Here is a 20769-nt window from a genome sequence, read left to right on the forward strand (position 1 = left end):
TTGTATTTTGATTAATAAAATAAAAATGATAAAAATTACAATACAAAAATGAAATTTAAATTACCCTGCTTCTAAATAAATAAAGCAGTTATTTTTATTTTGTTAAAAACGGGCCAGAAGAGACCTCTGAACTAGTAGGCTACCAGAAAGAAAGAAAAAAAAACTTTACGTTTTTGCTCAAAATTCGTTTTTAATCCCTGCATGATTTTAGTCATACATGATAAATATCAAATATACGTTATAGCTTGACTACAAGTTTAAAAATAACGCTGCAATTGTTATAATTAAGGAAATTAAACTTACCATCATAAAAAGTGTCTACACAGGCGATAATGCCAAAAAGAAAGAGAAACATCGGAAAATAGGCATATTTTATTCGAGACATTATTATATGACATCAACATGCATTTATCATTCTTACAATCACCGCCAGAATGTCCAACTTCACCATGATGAACTTAATATTGGGTTCTATTATTTTTCCTCAACAGTTCTCCTCACAAAACGAAATTCGTTTCAATCACAAATTTGATAAGAAGAGTGGAAATTATTAGCAACACTAAAATAACAGCAAAGCTAATGTTTTCTGTTAGTTTAAGCCCAAACTAAGAAAAGTAAAACCAAACTTTGTGGCAATAATTAAGACCAAACTGAACATGGTGTGTGTTTATGGTGCATGTCGGCAATGTTGTCTTGGCGGGGGTGGGGCGTGGTGGAGGTGGGGCTTACGTAGACAATATTATCAGATATCGCATTATTTTTAAAGGCGATTATCGATAAGATATTTTTGACATATTGCCCCGCCCTAGTTTACAGCACTTTTTAATGTAGGTTATTGCTCATTTCTAAATTTTTGCTCATTCTCTAACAAATTTGGAGTCTAAAGATTCATAAAGGACAAAAAAAATGCTAATTTCTGATACAGATTTAGCATTTCATGTTGTATCAATTTATTTTAATTTGTGATAGAAAATAAGTAGTATGTTATAAATTAATATTATTGAAGAATTAATAAATGTTGTAAAAAAAAACTGTCATTCATTGTTAGTGCACAATACTTACAAAAATACCATAATTTATATGTAATTTATTTATTTATAATTTATTTTTATTTATGTATTACTTATTTTTATTATGCTATTTTTATTTTTATTTATTTATTTTTTTAGTAATAACATTTTACAAATGTACAATTTGGGAGAAAATATAGCTACAGTGTTTATTGTGTGGTAATAGTCAACCCTATTCTAGTGTAAAATCCTTGAAGGGATAGTTCACTCAAAAATGAAAATTTGTCATCATTTACTCACCTGTTTACGAATATGTTGTTCCAAACCTCTACAACTGAACTTTCTTCCACTGAATGCAATATGTTGATAAATGTCTTCTTTTTTTGTCCACACAATGAAAGTCAATAGGGTTCAATACCGTTTGGGACTTTGACTTTCATTGTATGGATAAAAACAGTTGAAACGTTCTTCAAATGATCTTCTTTTGTGTTCCACAGAGGTAAGAATGTCATGTAGGTTTAGAGGTAAATGACAACAGAATGTTCATTTTTTGGGGGAACTGTTCCTTTAAGACTCATAAACAAAGGCAACTATATGTTTGTGGGCAACTTATGTAGATTTTGCCCTGGCACCAGCTCAAATTTGGTGGAAAAGAGGTAGAGGAGAGGAAATCAAATAAAGGAGTGAAGATGGGTGTATAAAAGACGAGACAAGAGGCCTAAAGTCACTCTCTCTCTCTCTCGGAGCGCCACAGCTCAGGACCCAGGAGATGAACAGAACAGGCTGATGCTATCAGACTCTGCTTTACAACATTACCTTCAGCTCAGATAAATGATCGGGAAAGAGAGAACGAGAGACTGACAGAGAAAACACAATGATGGAAAGGAACGGAGGGGGGAAAGGGAAGAAAAATCTCGGCCAGAATCTCCTCTATGCTGTCTACAGCAAAATGAGGACTATCGGGAGAGTTTGATAGGATCCAATTAAAAGCCGTCGTAGATAAAATGATGATGAATTGCAGCCGTGCAGCAGAGAGATGGTTTGCATCAGACTCGACACACCAGTTCCTCCCCAAACACTTCGGCGGAAGGGAAGGAGGGGAAATGAGCTGAGGAGCAGGAGGAGGGTCATCATTTTTGAGGAAGGGAACGGGAAGCAGCTTTCGTATGTTGCGGCGAGAGGGAGAGAAGAATAACTGAAGGAGTCTCAGTTGCTTCCCACAGCGGGGTTAAGAGTGTGTCAGACGCTCCTGTGGAGCCGAGCTCCTGCTAGGAAGAAGATTCACCATGAGCTCCGAGCTTAATTCAAGAGCTTCAGCCACTTGACGAAAACACTCTCATTGCGAAAAACAACACAGCAGTTGCACCAATAAAACAACTCTGCATAATGAGCTACAAATACATTAAGACAGCTTTTTTTCCCCTCTTCAAAAGTAGCTCTGTTTAGAGATTTCAGCAACCTACAAATCACTAGCGTGCAATGTGTTATGTATAAAAATATATTACATTTATATTTATTGGACATTTAATCTATTATAACAAAAATATGGTTTATTTATTATATAATTGCAGCCAGTGAAATATTTACAGTTTTTTTTTTTTAATACAGGAATGTTCCTTCTTAATTCCTTCATATGTTTTTCTATTTTATTTTTATGTAATTTTTACTTTTACTTTAAAATGTCATATATATAATTTAAAAAGCATTAAAAAGACATAGGTGTATATGCAAGTAAACGTATGAAATTTAATGTGTAATTTAACATATGAAAAAAATATTTTAATTTTTAAAATATATTTATAAAAAGATTAAATTATTATTATACAATTCAAATAAAAATAGGAAAACATACTTTTTGACTTAAAAATTATAATATAGGAATATTTATATTTTTATATTTATGTATATTTAAATTGTATATATTTTTTTACATGAAAAATATAAAGTGCTTTTTTTACCTTAAAAAAACAACAACAGTATTTCATAAGATTCTTACTGACAATTAACAATGACACTGTTCGTTCTGTAGGACCAAAATAATAAATTAGTCTGTATTAAGTGTGTGTGTGTGTGTGTGTGTGTGTGTGTGTGTGTGTGTGTGTGTGTGTGTGTGTGTGTGTTTGTGTGTGTGTGTGTTAAACCCCCTCCCGATGTGCTGATGTGTTATTTTTACCCAGGCGCACAGGTATGCTATCAAAATGACTAATTATATAAGACTGACCCACACAAAAGGCGGCGTTTTTTCTTCCCTCCCTCCTCACATTCCAGCAGCTGCTCTGATTTCTTAACATCGGCACTTTCCAGCCCCATGGACCCGGAATCTCCTGCCTCACCCGCACGTATCCGTACGCTCCGTCCTTCCCTCCATCCCCCTGATCAATGGGCTTGCCAGCAGAGGACGGGCGCAGGCTGGGGAGATGCCCAATGTGTCTCTCTATTTCTGGCCTCCATTCATTTTCCCCTGTGAGGGTAATTATGCATTTTGGGCATGCAGGTGGAGAGAGAAAGAAAGAGGACCTATGCAACTCATATGGTACTCTATTCTCAGACTATTGTACATGCACAACTGCTTACAGCTTTCATAGGTTTATTATAACTGGATGCATAATGAGTGGAGTTCTGCTCGTCTTTTGTCATGTTCAGAAGTTAGTTTCATGCTTGCTTGTTCTCTTTTAAGGTCAGTGTGTAGTTCCAGCCTCTGTTCTGCAAAACAGCTTTACTTTCAGTCTTGTACAAGCAAAGTTTTGCTTTTTGTTAAATTCGTTTTTTTCCTGATTTTCTTTTTTCCAATGCAGTTTACAAAGATGGCTTTGCCATAAGTGGCACCACAAAGACCTCAAAGATGCTGCAGAAATAGTCACATTTGACAAGATGTTTAGTCTTAAAGAAAATTCAGATTTAAAGGAAGAGAGCTTTTATCCTTTTTTCCCTTTTGTGAAACCATCTTTTAAGAATGTTTTAGAATTGTTGTGACATTTATTTTCATGATTAGCACATTTGTCTCTGCAGTGATCACCGTAATAGAAAATTTATTTATTTATTTATTTAAAAATCTGCTTTTAGGAACATTATATATTGTGACATTTATTTTCATTATTAACACATTTCTCTCTGCAATGCTCAATTAATTAATGCTAATAAATAAAAAATTGTATTACTATATTTAAGTGTAATCAAATAAGTAATAACCTTTGAGAATAATGGTAATTTAATAACAATTAAAAATAAATAAATACATACATACATAAATAAAATGTCCAGGTGCATTATAGTAATTAGACTTATTTTTGTCAGGGGAAAAAATTGTCATGAAAAAATAAATAAACAAAAAGATAAACAAACAAATAAATAAATAAATATGATTGTATAGGTTATAAGCTCAATTTTATTTCGGTCAATGTTTTATTATTTATTTATACTTATTTATATATTATTTATTATTTTTACGTCGTAACTGTGGCATGGTGAGGGTGTCGTGATCACAAAGAGATGAATATATAGAGAAAGTCACAGTCTAGCAGACATTGACATTTATCAACACCTGTCATGTCAGCTCAGCACCCGAGGGGCTTTTTTAAAGACTGCGTGTGCATGTGCGCGAGGTTCGGCGCGTATGGAATAAGTTGCCGGATCATGGTTATTCTTAATTGGGTCATGTGCGTGTTTCTCCTCACCTTGTGTTGGAGGCCTCCATCGGCCTCATGGGAACTCACACTTGCACAAGCAATTAATTACTCTCCACCATGTCTCCACGATGACCACGGGCTGAATAATGAGCGTTATTATTCATCCAGTCTGAAGTAGACGCACAGTTCTCCCCGAGCTCCTCTCACGTTGGCCTTTCTCACGAAACAGAGCCCACTGTTTTCAACCACCTTTTCGATAAATACTGCATATGTGACCTTTTGGTAAAGAACAATACGCCTTTTAGTTGTTTCCAGCCACTTTGTGGTCACCAAAAGTCACATGACCTCAGTCACATGATCTAACCACCGCGATTAGCATCGAATACAGCGATTGTCTGAGGTGAGCGTGTAGTGTAATGTCAAAGGCATGTTAATGATGATATGAATAAATCATATCTATGTTTTTGGACGGCCCTCAGAGAACAGCGACGGCCATTGTTAAGACGCGATGTATGTGTGGGAGGACTGCTGGAGCTCTTTAAAGTTTAATGGAGCTGGGACGCTTGTGAGGAGACGTAGGCAGGAGGAGTGTGAGGGTTCACGTCTGCTTAGGGAAGAATGTGTGTTTGGAAGCGTGGAGGTCATCTGCGGTCTGCGTGGAGGATGTGTTTGATCAAATCCAAGCGTTGAGAGAAGCTGTCACTGCTTGTCAAAAGAAAGGCCTTGTGACTTGGGTGTTCAGCGGTTAACCCTTGACCTTGCGTCTTTCAAAGAGTCGTCAATTGACTCTTTGGTTTTGTTCAGACAGGCAGCAAATATCTCTTTTATGCGTATCCGACAATGTTTTTTTCTGAAGTTAAAAGCTAAAAAGCTGTTTACATTTATATGTTGTTTGAAATCTGACTAACATAATTCCCAAATTCAAGTGATAAAGCTTTCTTTCTTTCTTTCTTTCTGAACCAACCAATAATAAATCTGATTACAGTGACATTCATATGGTTTGTTATTTAATTTAAATTAGATTTTTTTTGCTATGCAGTTCAGTTTTAATTGTGAGACTAGATTTCTACTAATTTTTATTATGTGATTTATGCCATAATTAATTTGTTTACCTTTCAGAAAAGAATTATATATATATATATATATATATATATATATATATATATGTATACAGTGGGTACGGAAAGTATACAGACCCCCTTAAATTTAGATAGATAGATAATCAATTGTTGTTGTTGTTATTATTATTATTATATTTTACACACTTATTATTATAGCAAGAATGGATTAACTTAATCAAAAGTGACAAAGAAATGTATATGTTACAAAACATTTCTATAAAAAACAGCTGTCCTTTCTGAACGTTCTATCATATTTTCCACAAAAATAAGCAGCAGCACAACTGAGTTCAACATTAATAATAATAATAATAATAAAATGTTTTTTGCACACCAAATGAGCACATTAGGATGATTTCTGAAGGATCATGTGATACTTGAGATGAGTAATGACTGCTGAAAATTCAGTTTTGCATCACAGGAATAAATGACACTTTTAAAAATATTAAAATAGAAAACAGTTATTTTAGATTGTAATAACATTTCATAATATCTGATCAAATAAATGCAGCATTGGTGAGCATGCTCTTTATATGTTTACTGTTTTTAAACATGAAAAAAAATCTTATCGACCACAAATGTTTGCACGTGAGTTCAGATGTGGCATTCATCTATTAAATGATGAACGAGTGAACGTGAGATGTTTCAGATGCGTGTAAGTGCTGTAATCCCTCTGATGTTTATGTCGTCTGATGCGCTTCGTGAGTTCGTCATGGCGAGATGTCGTGATGGACATGAGCAAAGGCAATTTTCAGTTTTCCGTCCTCGCTTTCCACGGTGACAGCTACTCAGTTATAGCAGAAGTAAGTCTCTCGCCGTCGCACTGACACTTAAATCAGTGCTCGGCATCCGATGTGGATGCACCGGATATTGACTGCACTGTCAGAAGAAACGGACCTGATTTCATCACTTGTAACTTGACAGACAGGTAAAGTCATAAAGATCAGATTTGAGAAAAAAATCGGATTTATGTGCCATGTGAACAAAGCCAGTCCTGTATTCACTTGTCCACTCTTTAACACTTATTTTGTTGTGCTTAACCACTTTTTCCGGTTGTTTCCAAAATCTTATTATTGATGGATAATTCAGAATGCTTTTCGTAGTTTCGAAAGATAACAAATACATATGTCTTTGAAAGCAATCCTACAGTAAAAGATGCTTATTTGGAAGTGAACAAAACATTCAAGTCTTTTTCATATTCTGAAAGCTGGTTGTTATTATTAACTAAAATTTAAATGATTAAGAAATATTTTTGTTAAATAAAGCTGAAATAAAATCTAAATATTAGATGAAAAACATAAAATGTTATTTGCATTGTCAAATAACTGCAGTTGAAGTACTGAAACTGAAATAAAATAAATCTAATTAAAACTATTGAAAGAATGAATAAAAATGACTAAAGCACTTAACGAAATTACTAAAACTAAAACTAATAAAATATAATTCAAAATAATAAATACTGTAATAGTTTATAAATAATTCTAAAATAACACTGGTGAGAGCTGATAAATAAATAACACATTACTGACTGACAAATAAATAAATAAATAGAAATTACACATAATGAGTCCTTTTTATAGCTTTAAAAATCCAGTCCTCCTTATTTGCATGAAAAAGCATTACATTCTTCATAATTTCTCAATTTTATTCCACAGAATAAAGAAAACCATACAGGACTGGAATGACGTTGAGGGGGTTTGCAAAAGTTTCTGCACAAAAACTCTGTTCTAATGTTACATTAAAGATTGCATCAGGATCTTTACACATTTGAAATGCACAAAAAAAAACTGACTTGACATGTAATATGTATGTTCAAGTAATCTTTAAAAAAACGACCTCAGTTTCAGTGGTCACTATTATGTGTGTGTGTGTGTGTGTGTGTGTGTGTGTGTGTGTGTGTGTATGTTAGAGACAGTTGAAGCAAAAATGTTACATTAAAGATTGCATCAGGATCTTTACACATTTGAAATGCACAAAAAAAAACTGACTTGACATGTAATATGTATGTTCAAGTAATCTTTAAAAAAACGACCTCAGTTTCAGTGGTCACTATTATGTGTGTGTGTGTGTGTGTGTGTGTGTGTGTGTGCGCGCACATATATGTGTGTGTGCGCGCACATATGTGTGTGTGTGTGTGTATGTTAGAGACAGTTGAAGCCAAATGAGATGTGTCAGAAAGCAAATTGGAAATGCCAATTTCACTTATGTCCAGGCAACACGCTTCACGCCTAAACTCCACCACTTGTTTCATGTGTAAATTAATGGCTTCCGCTCTGCAATTTAGATTTTTGAGCTCACCAACGCACCCTTGATCTATTTTGCCCCATCTTCCTCCCCGTTTCCATCTCGCTTCCTCTTTCCCGTGCGCTCCCCGACCCCTCCGCTCATCCAGAAACGGCCGAGCCCGTGCAGACAAATTGCATTTCTCTCTGCATGCTGGTTCTGAGTCAGTAGCTCTACTTGATGAGACGGTTTCTGATACTAGAACCTCGTCTGTAAGTGTGCTGAATGTCTGCTGCTGTTTATCAGGAGTGTGTGTGAATGAGAGGGGCCATAGAGAGGAGGCTGCTGTCAGGGTGGAGTGTTTTCACCTCCCCCCATATTGATCTGACAGTCTCACGAAAATGATTTAGTCAAGAACAGTGAGAGATTTTCTCTCTTATGTTGTTTGATTAACATGAACGACAGACAGTAGGAATATTAGACTGCTGTCACTTTAAGAGCTGCCCGGTTCCAATGTACTGTTATACTTGTTTTGTTTCTCGGCTGTTTGCTTTTACTTACTGTGTTTGTGAGGATACTTGCAAAGACGGGAATTTTTACACATACAAGTGTGTATTTAACGGTTCAAGGCCTATAATAATGCAAAAATAACTCAATACTCTGATAGTTCAATACTGCGCATATAGTGAAAAGAGTTCTCTTTCACTGCTGATTGCATTTTAATGGCTTAAAATCACTTGTTTTTAAACTGCATTGCTTAAAAACAGATGCAAACGATAGGTTTTTGTGACCGCGTAGCACAGCAATGCCATGTGAGTGTGTAACAGCGATAGACAAATTGTTGACAAATTTCTACTGGTTAATCATGTCTACCAAGGGAGAACAGGAAATTAGATAGCAAGAAGTGGGATCAAGAAATCTTGCGAGCCAAATTCAAACTCACATTTACTGCATTAACACTACAAGCTGAATGTGTCCAGCATTTTTGCCATTTTTGTCTCAAGTAAAAATAGAAACAGTTGGTTCAAGAAAAAAAAAATCTGATTCAAACCTGTGTTTACCACATAAGCACCACAGCTCAATGTGTCAACTTTTTGTTTTATTTTAAAACCGTTTTGTCTTTTTAGCAGATTTTACCTAAATGTAAAGAAAGAACAGGAAAAGATGGCGAGAAGTGTGGGTAATGGTAAAGTTTGAATCTGCAAGTTGCTGTTGTTTTAGGTATTTTTGTCTTTTTAGTAGACAGAGGGCATGGCGTTATGGCTAAAAATAAAACAAAACATATTTCCTGATTTTTTATTTTTTTATTTTTTTTTTAGTGGGTGGAAACACAATAGAGAGAGGGTAATGGGATTGAATAATGTTGAGAGCCTAATTCAAACTAATTTTTCCCACATTTTGGTATTTTGAGCCTTTTTTTGTCTTTTTAGTGGATAAACTGTAGAGCAAGGACAGGAAGTGATAAGTGATGATAAGAAGTGGGAGTAATCGGATCTGAAAATGTTGCGAGCTGCAGCGGTTCAGTGTGTCATTTACTAGTTTTATTTTCTGCCTTTTTGTCTTTTATGGTGGATATGCAGACTTTAGAGACAGGAAATGATGGTGATAAGCAGGAGAAATCGGATTGGAAAAGCCTAGACTCATATTAAAATCCATATTTCCCCACATGAGCACTACAGATCAATTTACAATCATTTTTGCAGGTTTTAAAATGTCTATAAAGTATTTATTGGAAATTGTTTAAGAACACCTATTACCTGTTACAAAATATAACCTTTTGTGGCTTTTTGCTTTATTTTATGACAGGATTTCTGCTTGATGGGGCCTCATACTGTACAAAAGAAAACATCAAGTGTGAAGAACAGCATGGAATCATGTCTATCTTTCTTTTTTTTCCCTCTATCTCCAGTATGACTATGAAGGAAATGACATCAGCGACTTGCCGGTGGATCTCTCAGTTGTGTGGAATGGAGACTTCGTCATTGACAACCCCTACAATATCCAAGGTAAAAGTCACATCTGTTCCTCTATAGTAGCTCTTTTTGTGTATCCACACCTCTCTCCAGTATGTCTGTGAAGACAAATTAGGCCAGTTTTATGCCTGGCTGCATGTCAGGCCTTACTTCTCTCCATACAGCTTATCTGGTCCTTCCTGAGCTGTGACTGCAGCTCGCTGCTGCTAAACAATAAGAAACCACGTGAAACCCTCATTTGGAAAGAATGAAAAGGGTGGCAGCAGAGAAAGTGTGGTTTTGGGATCACATCCCTATCTCAATGGCTATCAACTTGACTCTCCAAATAACTCAAGATGACCGCTTTGGTCATTTTGGGTCGAGTCCAGGTCCATTTGTTGCTAATATTTCAAGTGTCAGGCTGGTAAAGAGCTATTTAGAGAGAGAGCGGTGAGTGAACAGTGACTCCAGAGGACCATTCAATTGATCTCCACACCTGGGCCAAATCAAGATCTCAGCACCTTGACTGATGGTGACACATATCACGCATTTCCATTCTTCTTTTTCCCATCTCTTTGCTGTCTGCGAAACATAAAAAATGCTACTTTCAGGTCCGATGTTTGTGTAATATCCTGTCTGGCCGGTTTTTGAAGGTAGCACAGATGTATGCTTCACTTTGGTTGGATGGAGTGGCTGAAAGAAGTAAATTAATTCATAAATGTCCTTTCAGTTTATGATAGCATTTCTGTACTACTTTTCAAAAGTTTGATCAACAGTGACAGCATAGACATTTATAATGTTCCAAAAGACTCCGGTTTCTAAAAATGTTGTTCTTTCGAACGTTCTGTTTATCAAAGAATCCTGAAAAAATTGTATCACAGTTTTCACAAAATATTAAGCAGCACAATTGTTTTTAATACTGATGATAATATATATTTTTTTTTCTTGAGTACAAAATCGCCATGTTAGAATGATTTCTGAATGATCATGTGGCACTGAAGACTGTAATAATGGCTGGTGAAAATTGAGCTTTGCAATCATAGGAATCAAATTTTAATGAAATATAATAGTAATTAAAGAAAATTTACAATATTCTGTTTTTACTCAAATAATGTTCTGTTTTTGATCAAATAAATGCAGTTTTGGTGTGCATAATATACTTCTTCCTTTATTTTATTTTTTTATTTAGTTAGTTAGTTAGTTAGTTAGTTAGTTTGTAAATATAAAGTAAGCAAGTAAGTAAAAATAGTATTGACCCCAAACCTATGAATGGTATGTAATAATAAAAGTAAGTTATTATTGGTGTCTTAAAAGGATGTCTGCACAGCAAAAAATGTTTTCTTAATCATTTTTGTTCTTTAAAAATGCATAGAACAAGAAAACAAAATGGGGTTAAAGATTAATTCAAAATATATTTTTTGAAAACTACTCTTAATATCTTAAGCAACTTGCAAATTTTCTTGTTTTCAGGATGCTGAGATATGGCCCACATTTCCCTCGCTCTCTCTCTCTCTCTCTCTCTCTCTCAGCACCGTCTTTATAGCACAATGAATGTATCCATCTTCGCCACGCTGCAAGAGAAAAAACCCAGCTTTGCCCTGCTGTAAAATGGAAATGTTAATGTAATTAAATCATTCATTTGGTTCAGTTTAATTAGCGCAGCGCTACTTTTAAGCTTAGCCGTGGCTAATCAGATTAGCATGAGGCTGAGACGGATGGATACACTGTCTCCTTTGAAGTCCGGCGGCAGTCTAAGACACCCAGCCAACAGAACATTCACCCAGTCCCCTGAAGCTGCCATCTTTCTCTTTACAATGGGAATTTAACATCTGTAATTCGCTAATTGTTAGCTGTAGCTGAGGTGATACCTTTTGTTTCATACATCATCCAACTTTTAATCACACTTTCTGTCAGTTTACAGTCAAAGGTAACTAGTTAAACATTTTAGATCAAGCAAAATGTACTTGTGCTCTCATTTTTTTTTAGTTTAGCAAATCACATCATTACCGTTAACAGGTATTGGCTGCGTGGATAAACTCATCTGTGACCCTGGACCACAAAACCAGTCATAAGGTTAAATTTTTTTAAATTAAGACTTATACATCATCTGAAAGCTGAATAAATAAGCTTTCCATTGATGTATGGTTTGTTAGGATAGGACAATATTTGGCAGAGATACTATTTGAAAATCTGGAATCTGAGGGTGCAAAAAAAAAATCTAAATATTGAGAAAATCGCCTTTAAAGTTGTCCAAATTAAGTCCTTAGCAATGCATATTACTAATCAAAAATTAAGTTTTAATATATTTACAGTAGGAAATTTACAAAATCTCTTCATGGAACATAATCTTTACTTAATATCCTTATGATTTTTTGGCATGATTTTTTTGCATAAAATTTGGCATAGACAAAAAATTGATAATTTTGACCCATACAATGTATTGTTGGCTATTTTATATATATATATATATATATATATGACATTACCATCTGATACCATTAGTTTACCTTGGTACTGCTTTTTCTGTTAATTAAACAAGCCACTTCTAAAGTTTTACATGATTTTACCACAGTAAAAGGGGTGTATTTAGGCTTATTGTGAGATGCAGGTGGATCACTGTAACTCACGCCTAAAACAGTGGCAACAGCAATATGAAAAAGACACACTGGTGTTTAAACAATGATCACATTTATTAAGTCTAATAATGATGATAAACACTTCTTCAGTCGAGTAATATAGTTCATTAGCTCAACTGTAGACGGTTTATGGTTGCCAAGCAACTTCGCTCATTAATATAGAATTCATCTGATGTGTGGTCGCAGGTTTTGTCCTATGCTCTGCGTGCTTATTTATCCCTGTCTTTATCTCTCTTTCTCTCGGCAGCGCACCTGTACAAGTGTTACGCCATGCGGGACAGCTGTGGGATGTGTTTGAAAGCGGATCCTCGGTTCGACTGCGGCTGGTGCGTGCAGGAGAAGAAGTGTTCTCTGAGACAGGAGTGTGCTCCTCCGGAGAGCATCTGGATGCACCCCAGCGCAGGAAACAGTCGCTGCGCGCACCCCAAAATCAACAAGGTAGCACCCGCTTCCATTCTGTCACACCCCATTTAACACATTCAGTATTTACAAGGCTGTCAAACACACTTTTTATTTTGTGAGCATTTAACAGGTGTTGTTTTTGCAGAGCAGTGTTGAAGGTTCTTCAGTGGTGCTTTGCATCTTATGTTCAGCAAAGAACCTATTAAGTAAATTTTTTGACTGTATTAGGTTTTTAAGTAGCTTTATGTTTCCTTTCAAGATTATTTTTACATTTGTGTACCTAAAATGTATACATTATATACAATGTATGACATTGAAGTCCTTCTGGGCACCATTGTGGTTTTGTAAAAAAAAAAAAACTATGGATTTTAAAGAAATAAAATGAATTATGCATTTGTGGCATAATGTTGATTTCCACAAAAAACAATACAAGTTTTGTCCTTCAAAATCAAGGTTATGGTGAGGCACTTACAATGGAAGTGAATGGGACCAATTTTCGGAGCATGTAAAATCAGAAATGCAAAGCATCTATAAAAAAATGTAAGCACTTACACTACTGTTCAAAATTCAGTTAGATATTTAAAATGTTTAGTTTTTTTTTTAAAGTCTCTTTTTCTCACCAAGGCTGCTTTTATTTGATCAGAAATACAGTACAGTATTATTGCGAAATATTATTGCAATTTTTAGCATCATTACTCCAGTCTTCAGTGTCAAATGATCCTTCAGAAATCCTTCTAATATGCTGATTTGGTGCACAAGAAACATTTTATATTATTATCAATGTTGAAAACAGTTTCGCTGCTTAATATTTTAGTGAAAACTGTGATACATTCTTTTCAGGATTCTCTGCTGAATAGAAGTTTCAGAAGAACAGCATTTATTTGAAATAGAAACCTTTTGTAACATTATAAATGTCTTTACTGTCACTTTTGATAATTTCAATACATCCTTGCTAAATAAAAGTCTTTTCTTTCCAAAAAAATTAAAATAAAAAAAACTTACTGACCCCAAACTTTTGAACGGCACTGTAACTTCACACAAACAGGTTTAGTGTGTGTGTGTTTTTTTTTATGTAAATTGTGTTTGTCCTGAGGCGATGTAATTGAAACTATATAATTATATAATATAATTAAGTTGTTAAACGTATGATTTGGCCCCATTTACTTCTATTATAAGCTGTTGTAAGTTTAGTGTCATATTTACTAAACACCACTGTTTGTCACATAAATTTAGAAGGTTTATTATAAAAGTTTTTTTGAACAAATTTGTGTTGTTTCCCTCTTGACGTCTCATCATAAAAGTCCATTCATAGAAGCCATACGTTTACTTCCTGTATGCTAACGATGGTGTACTGTTTCTCAGTTTTATATAACACAGATGCTCTTCGTCTAAGAAAAGAAACAATAGACCTCCATTTTAGGTTTTCTACAGCAGCCGTGCCAAACAAATCCCTCGCTGTGCTTTTATTGCCGTGCAGCGGTGTATTGATGCTAATATACTGTGGTGTGCCAGTGCTGGCAGCTGGCAGTCTGTGAGACAGCGGTGTCTCTCAGTAAGATTAGCCCCTGATACTGGGTAATTGCCAGTGGCACAGTTGCTAATCCGTTAGCTCATGCCTGTCTCTCTGCTTACTTATCGCTCTATAACCAGAGCTGAAAGCTTGAATGAAGGAAGAGGTAGAGACAAAGAAAGGGAATGGTGTATGCTTGTTTTCAGTTCACATTGAATCAGCTGATCGGTTTGAACCACCAAGTCTTCTGAAGTCCTACGATAGCTTTATGTGAAGAACAAAGTCAATTTTAGTAGTCATCCACAGATTTTCCTCTCCAAAGTTGCTCTCAAATCAGATATTTGTTGTCTTTAGACACATGACATTAAGCATTGTAAATTCTATCGGTCTCGTGACCAAATATCATTGAAAACGGCGCCATGTTTGATTTAGAGTTACAGTGATGAAAATTAAGTTGTGAAAGACGGAAATACAATGCATTTAATGTGTTCAAACCAACGGAACTCTGTAAAACTGGGGCTGTACTTCCTTCACAGACACATTTTTGGACATTTGTGGTATAGCTCTGATGTTATTAGAGGGAATACAGAAGGGTAGTGAACAACGTCCAAAATAAACACTCGCCAAATGTGAGTAAAATTGTCTTTGTGGAGTAAAGGGAGTTGGTAGGCAGTTGGCCCAGTATTAGGCACTCAATGGTTTAATTCAAATTTTGAGAATGATAATTTGATATTTAGCAATGCAAATCAAACCATCCGCTAAATAGTCAGTGGGGATATTTACCATCATTAGTTTACGTAGCATACTTAGGGTTTTATTCTTTCTGAACTTCATGTTTTTGTCAAGATATCAGTGTTAGTATTATTTAAATACTATTATAGTTTTTTTGATTTTGTATTTAATTTGTTAAATTTTTTTAGTAAGAATATACTTTTATTTTATAGCAATTTTGTTTTGTGCTTTTGACATTTTTATTTTAGTTTTAGTGATCCAGTTAGTAATTTTAGTACATTAACTTCAGTGTTTAAATGTTGTCTTGTTTAATTGAAATAACTTTAAGCTGGCGTTTTTCATCACATTTCAGCTTTTTTTGCAATTAACAGTTAACGTTATTAAATTAATTTTACTTAACAGTACAAATCATTTATTGGCCCAGAGCATTAAGTTTATATATAATATCCTAACTCAAGTAATAGTATGCTATCGCTATATATATTCTTGCAGTCTGTCCTTTCCTACCATGCTCATTTCCTTGCTTCTCCTCCAATCATGTCAGAGTCATGTGACTTAGTATATTAGCCTGTGGATAAGCTTCTAATTTCATTTGGAATAGAGTATTTAAAATGGGATTTTCTGTCTCTGTCTCCTCAGAGAGACCCCTGGGTATGTGTAGTAATTGAATTTGCTTTATGTCTGTCTTATTGTCTTCTGTTTTGCGTCTCAGTTGAAGCTGTCTGCTGACGTCAAAGTTGTGCTCTTTTTTTTCTAAGGGCCATAGAAGTTTATAATACGTGGAGAGAGCTAGCCGTTAGCTTTCCCATTCATCTCAATGGCAGTTACCATAAGTTTTGCAACATACCGAGTAGAGAAACCCTTACAATCATGGGGAAAATACCTTTCTAAGCTGCTCCCTAGCCTCTTGTTTTTCCCAAAATGCACCTCTTTGGCATCGATATCGCATTAGCTTGCTCAGAGTGTAGATTTTCTCCATTTCTAATTACAGCAGAGGAAAACGCACCTAAACGGGGGTAACAGCAAGGTTTCTTCTAGCAAACAACCTTCTCTTTAGCTTGGATTTTCTCTCTCTGTCACACACACACACACACACACACACCCTTATCACTCCTCTGTCAACAGCAAGCAGCTCTGATAAGCTTTGACACTGAAATATGTCAAATATACATGTTGTTCTGCCTTGTTTTTCATGCAGCAAGATTAAGTCAGACAGGCAACGAGAGGCGGTAGGCCTCTGATTGGATGATTCGGTTTGTGTTCTCCTCATGTAGGTAACAAATGAAAATAGTCTTAAGCCTCACGTTCCTTTAGGGAGACGGACTTCTGCTGCCGCCCATCCAAGTCTGGCCATGATTGGACACCACCAAGCTACATGTAAAACAACCCCTCTGAAACCAATTACAGGCCGCTTTCCCCTCCTTGTTTCGTTATGCTGTATTCTTTATTGGCATCGTTCTGTACAAAAAGCCAATTTTTGACTCTATGGTCTACACGAGGCTCTAAGATTGGCTTAGGGGGAGAGGGATTTGAGAACATATGCTACAAACTAGCAATATTGGATGGGAAAATAGGGAAAAAGGAAGCAAATTAGGGCCCCGGAAAGCTACATAACTGAAGCGACAGATATGGCAGAACTTTGATGCATTTTTCCATTCTTCAGCAGATTGGTGGAGGCTCTATAAATAGGAGGTTTTCTGGGTGAAATCCCAAGTGAAGCTGTTGTACCCGTAAGCAAAGACACTTAACCTCAATTACATCAGGAAGCATGCAGCTGTAGACGTACGGAAGAGGGGGTGCCAGACAGAGCTGTGTTGCATGTCTGGCTGAACAGCGCAAGTAGATGTTTCAACAAGTGGAATTTGACTGCAATTTGTCGCCAACTGTTTTTTTTTTCATGCTGCATTTCTGTGTTTGCCAAAAGATGAAAGACACCTTGCTGATGAAGATCAGGGAAAGACTGACAAACAGACAGACAGCAGACAAATGCAACATCAGGAAAGCGTTAAGCCTCACATACCGTGCAGGTGGCTTGTGGGCGGATGGGATCTGGAAGACGGGGGTCTTCAGATGCCCCAATCTGCCTCTATTCTTTCACCCGCCGTCTTTTCTGAGTCCTCCCACTCTCCCGCCATTGTCATCCTCCCACCTATTGGCGGAGGGCTGGGGGAATACGACATACAAACAGTAATAATCTTGCCACTGGAAACCGGCAGGAGGCTTCATGCATTCTGGTGCACTTTAATCTCAGTAATTGCATATATTTTTTGAAATGTATCGTTACCCACAGCTGATAATGAAGGGAGATTTACTTAACTGTGTATAATTTAACAAGGTCCTGGGGGAGAACGTGTGTGTATATTAGTGTTCTCCCACTTGTGTTGAGAGATATTATTTTTATCTATCATTTCGCTCTAAGGCTGATTTAATTAGAAACGTATAAATTTATTATTTTTTTTTTTTACATAATAAAAGACATCTAATTTAGGTTAATTTTACTGTAATCCCGAGCGACAGGATTCGGTCCAAATTCTGTGATTTTCAGGTCAAGACAACTGTATTACAGTACATGCTCTATCAAAACAGCTTGGATTTAATTTTGCTTCTTGGGCTGTTGTATTGACATTGCAGTGTGGACTGAGGCATTATAACTGTACTGACCGGTTCCTGGGGTTACTGGAGTTTTGCGAGGCCAGACTTGCATTATGTCGGCTCTACATTGCAGCTTATTTTGATCAATATGTGAAGCAACCAGCCTGTGCTGTTTATGGAATTTGGCGAATCCAGTGAATTGTTGTTTCTTAAAAGTGCTCATTGTATCAATACTCCCAGCCTTGTTCCAGGCATAAGGAAGTTGCGTGTAGTCAGTCAAGCCAATCTGAGTTGGCCAGCTCTTGCCAGTTATATATGCAACAGGTTTGTACACCATTCAGAACTGAATTGAAAATGCCTCTCACATTCCAACTTTGAATTCAAGAATGTGGAATTAAAATTACTTGAATTTCAAAGAAATGCATATACCATTTACGATTTTATGGTAAATGCTTGTTTGACAAACCAGGATAAAGAAAGGTAAAAAATTAAAAAGCTGGGTGGCTGCATGCATGGATGGATGGATGGATGGTTGATACTACTAATAATAAATATATACATAGATAAACAATTATTTTATTTGGTTTGGTTTGCTGTTTTATGGTCAGTTAAATCTTCTGCTCTATTTTATTTTTTTATTTTTTTTTTATGCACCAAAATGAAAAACATGTAACTTCCCAGAAAACTGTGTTGAATTTCTTTCAATTTAATTTTCCTGCCATTCCAGATCAAATTCTACTTCGACTTCCTGTGTTGTGTGGCCAGTTTAATTTAGATTCCAATTGAAAGGGAATTATTTTCAGTTGTCAGTGTGGCTGAGGCACTATCAAAATTAAAAACAGAATTTCATTGCAAATATTCTAATTTCACACTTGTTGAATACATGGTTTGCTATGCTACATAATTTTCCACAAAGGGGTCCCCCAAGGCTCTATTCTAGGCCCCCAGCACTGTGGCAGTGATGCAGTCGAGGCCTGGCTCCAGGTTTCTGTAGAGACCTTGTGGTCGGGAGATCAGGTGTACAGAGTACCTGTAATTACCTCATGATGGCTGTTACGGAGCACCGTCCTGCTGTTACCACTGCACATCATTCACCATATTTGTTTTGTCATGCCATACCTGTCCTCGTTACGGAGAATAATCCAGCTAAATAAATCACATTATCCTACTGCCTTGCGCCATACGGCTCTGAAGCGTGGATCCGGGAGCCTGGGTAATAAGTTTCAATTAGAGGATGGATGGAGGGAGAGTTGGAGGGAGGTGTCTCACCAAGCCCAGCATCAGGGGCTTCTGCTCCCATGCGCCAAGGGGTGATTTGTCTCCATTAAAATGCAAGGCATCTAAGTTTGTGTTGTAACTGCGAGACTATAAGGAGGTACAGGCAGGGTTCAATGCCAAGACCTATCCACTGACCAGAGGTCCATTATATGTTCTATATGTTTAAAAAAAATTATTTTTTTTTAAATGCCCAGACTATTTTTTTTTTCTACATTTCCTGGTCTTGTTTTCTGCTCTTCTGCCCATCATGGCACTAAGTCCAAAAAGAAAATGTGGTTTGTTGTATAATGGTCAGTTAAATATCCTCCTCTATCTCTAGTCAAACTAATGTCTCTATTTTCCTCATTGTACAGCTGTTTCCTGAGACCGGTCCACGGCAAGGCGGAACCAGTCTCACCATCACCGGAGAGAACCTGGGTCTGCAGTTTAGAGACATCATGACAGGTGTTCGGCTGGGAAAAGTACCCTGTGTTCCTATTGAAGTGGAATATGTTAGTGCGGAAAGGTGGGTAAAACAGTTTTTTGGCTTCAATTTGTCTGTCCTGTTTAATACTGTGAATCTGCTTTGAAACAATCGCTATTGTATAAAGCACATAAAAAAGTGACTTGACTTGATTACCGCCATATTTAGTTTTTGGCAGAAATGAAAACGAGGCTTTGAGGAATAGAAATACAGTGTGTTCTGTGCATTCTACAACATGTCAATTGTTCAGAAGATCTATAAGTCTATAACACTCTTACGTTTCATTGTATAATCTGTCAAACTCAGTCCACCGAGTGCATTTTTAATACATTGTTAGTTCTTGTTACTGATTATTCTTTCAGCATAAGTGTCTAGTAGTTCCATTTAACACATTTTACCACATCTAAATCAAGAATCCTTGCAGTGCAGAAATCAGTGTAGAAAATGCAGAAAAAAGTCTTCCATCTGGGCCGACTAATAAATCAGACACAGATTAATTATAGTAATAATATTTACTTGTGCTGTATCATATAAATCCATCCATTCACCTTCGTCCCCTTGAGGACTTTGGTAACTTAGCGGTGCTGTTAATCACAAACCCTAAAGAGGATTCCAACGTTTTTCTCTTCTGCAGGATTGTGTGTCTGCTGAATGATGCCACAGGATACCGCGTACAGGAAGCCCAGGTGGAGGTATGCGTGAGAGACTGCCTGGCTGACTACAGAGCCCTCTCACCCAGGGCTTTCACCTTTGTGGTGAGTGTCTAAGAGTCTGGAGACACTTAATCCTACAGATACATTCAGATCTGCCTGTCTTTTGGATAATTTAAATGCAAATTGGATGCATATAATTCCAAACTTGTGAATAAATGCACTACCTTTATTTCTAACATTCTATTAATCAGCTTTGCCATTACAGGAAAAAATTACATTTTAAAATGATACATTTAAAATTAAAATTATGTATGATTTGTTGAAATCAGACAAAAAATGCCTGAGCTACACCCATTTGAAGTCGATGAAGTCAGCAAAGTCAATTCTGAGAAAATAGAGTTAAAATTTTCTAAAGGTTCCAAAGAAAAATCACTTGGCAACGTTGCATTGTTTCCTCCACTTCCTTTCTCAATAATAATTACTATATTAATAAATCACAATATAGCCATTTTTTTATTTTATCTTTGTCATTAACTCTTTCCCCGCCATTGACAAGTTATCTCGTCTTTTAGAA

The 20769-nt window shown here is 36.2% G+C and overlaps 1 protein-coding gene across 1 annotated transcript in view; it reads left to right on the forward strand.

The window, feature by feature from the left end:
• Nucleotides 1–20769, forward strand: part of LOC107671876 (plexin-A1-like) — a 255769-nt gene that overhangs the window by 172011 nt on the left and 62989 nt on the right. Inside the window, exons 11-14 of the mRNA XM_016464878.1 lie at nt 9887–9983; nt 12813–13003; nt 19433–19584; nt 20177–20297. Coding sequence (XP_016320364.1) covers nt 9887–9983; nt 12813–13003; nt 19433–19584; nt 20177–20297 — 561 coding nt within the window. The remainder of the gene's footprint in view (nt 1–9886; nt 9984–12812; nt 13004–19432; nt 19585–20176; nt 20298–20769) is intronic.

Source organism: Sinocyclocheilus anshuiensis, unplaced genomic scaffold, assembly GCF_001515605.1.
Source record: "Sinocyclocheilus anshuiensis isolate Anshui unplaced genomic scaffold, SAMN03320099.WGS_v1.1 scaffold1089, whole genome shotgun sequence".
Taxonomy (NCBI): domain Eukaryota; kingdom Metazoa; phylum Chordata; class Actinopteri; order Cypriniformes; family Cyprinidae; genus Sinocyclocheilus; species Sinocyclocheilus anshuiensis.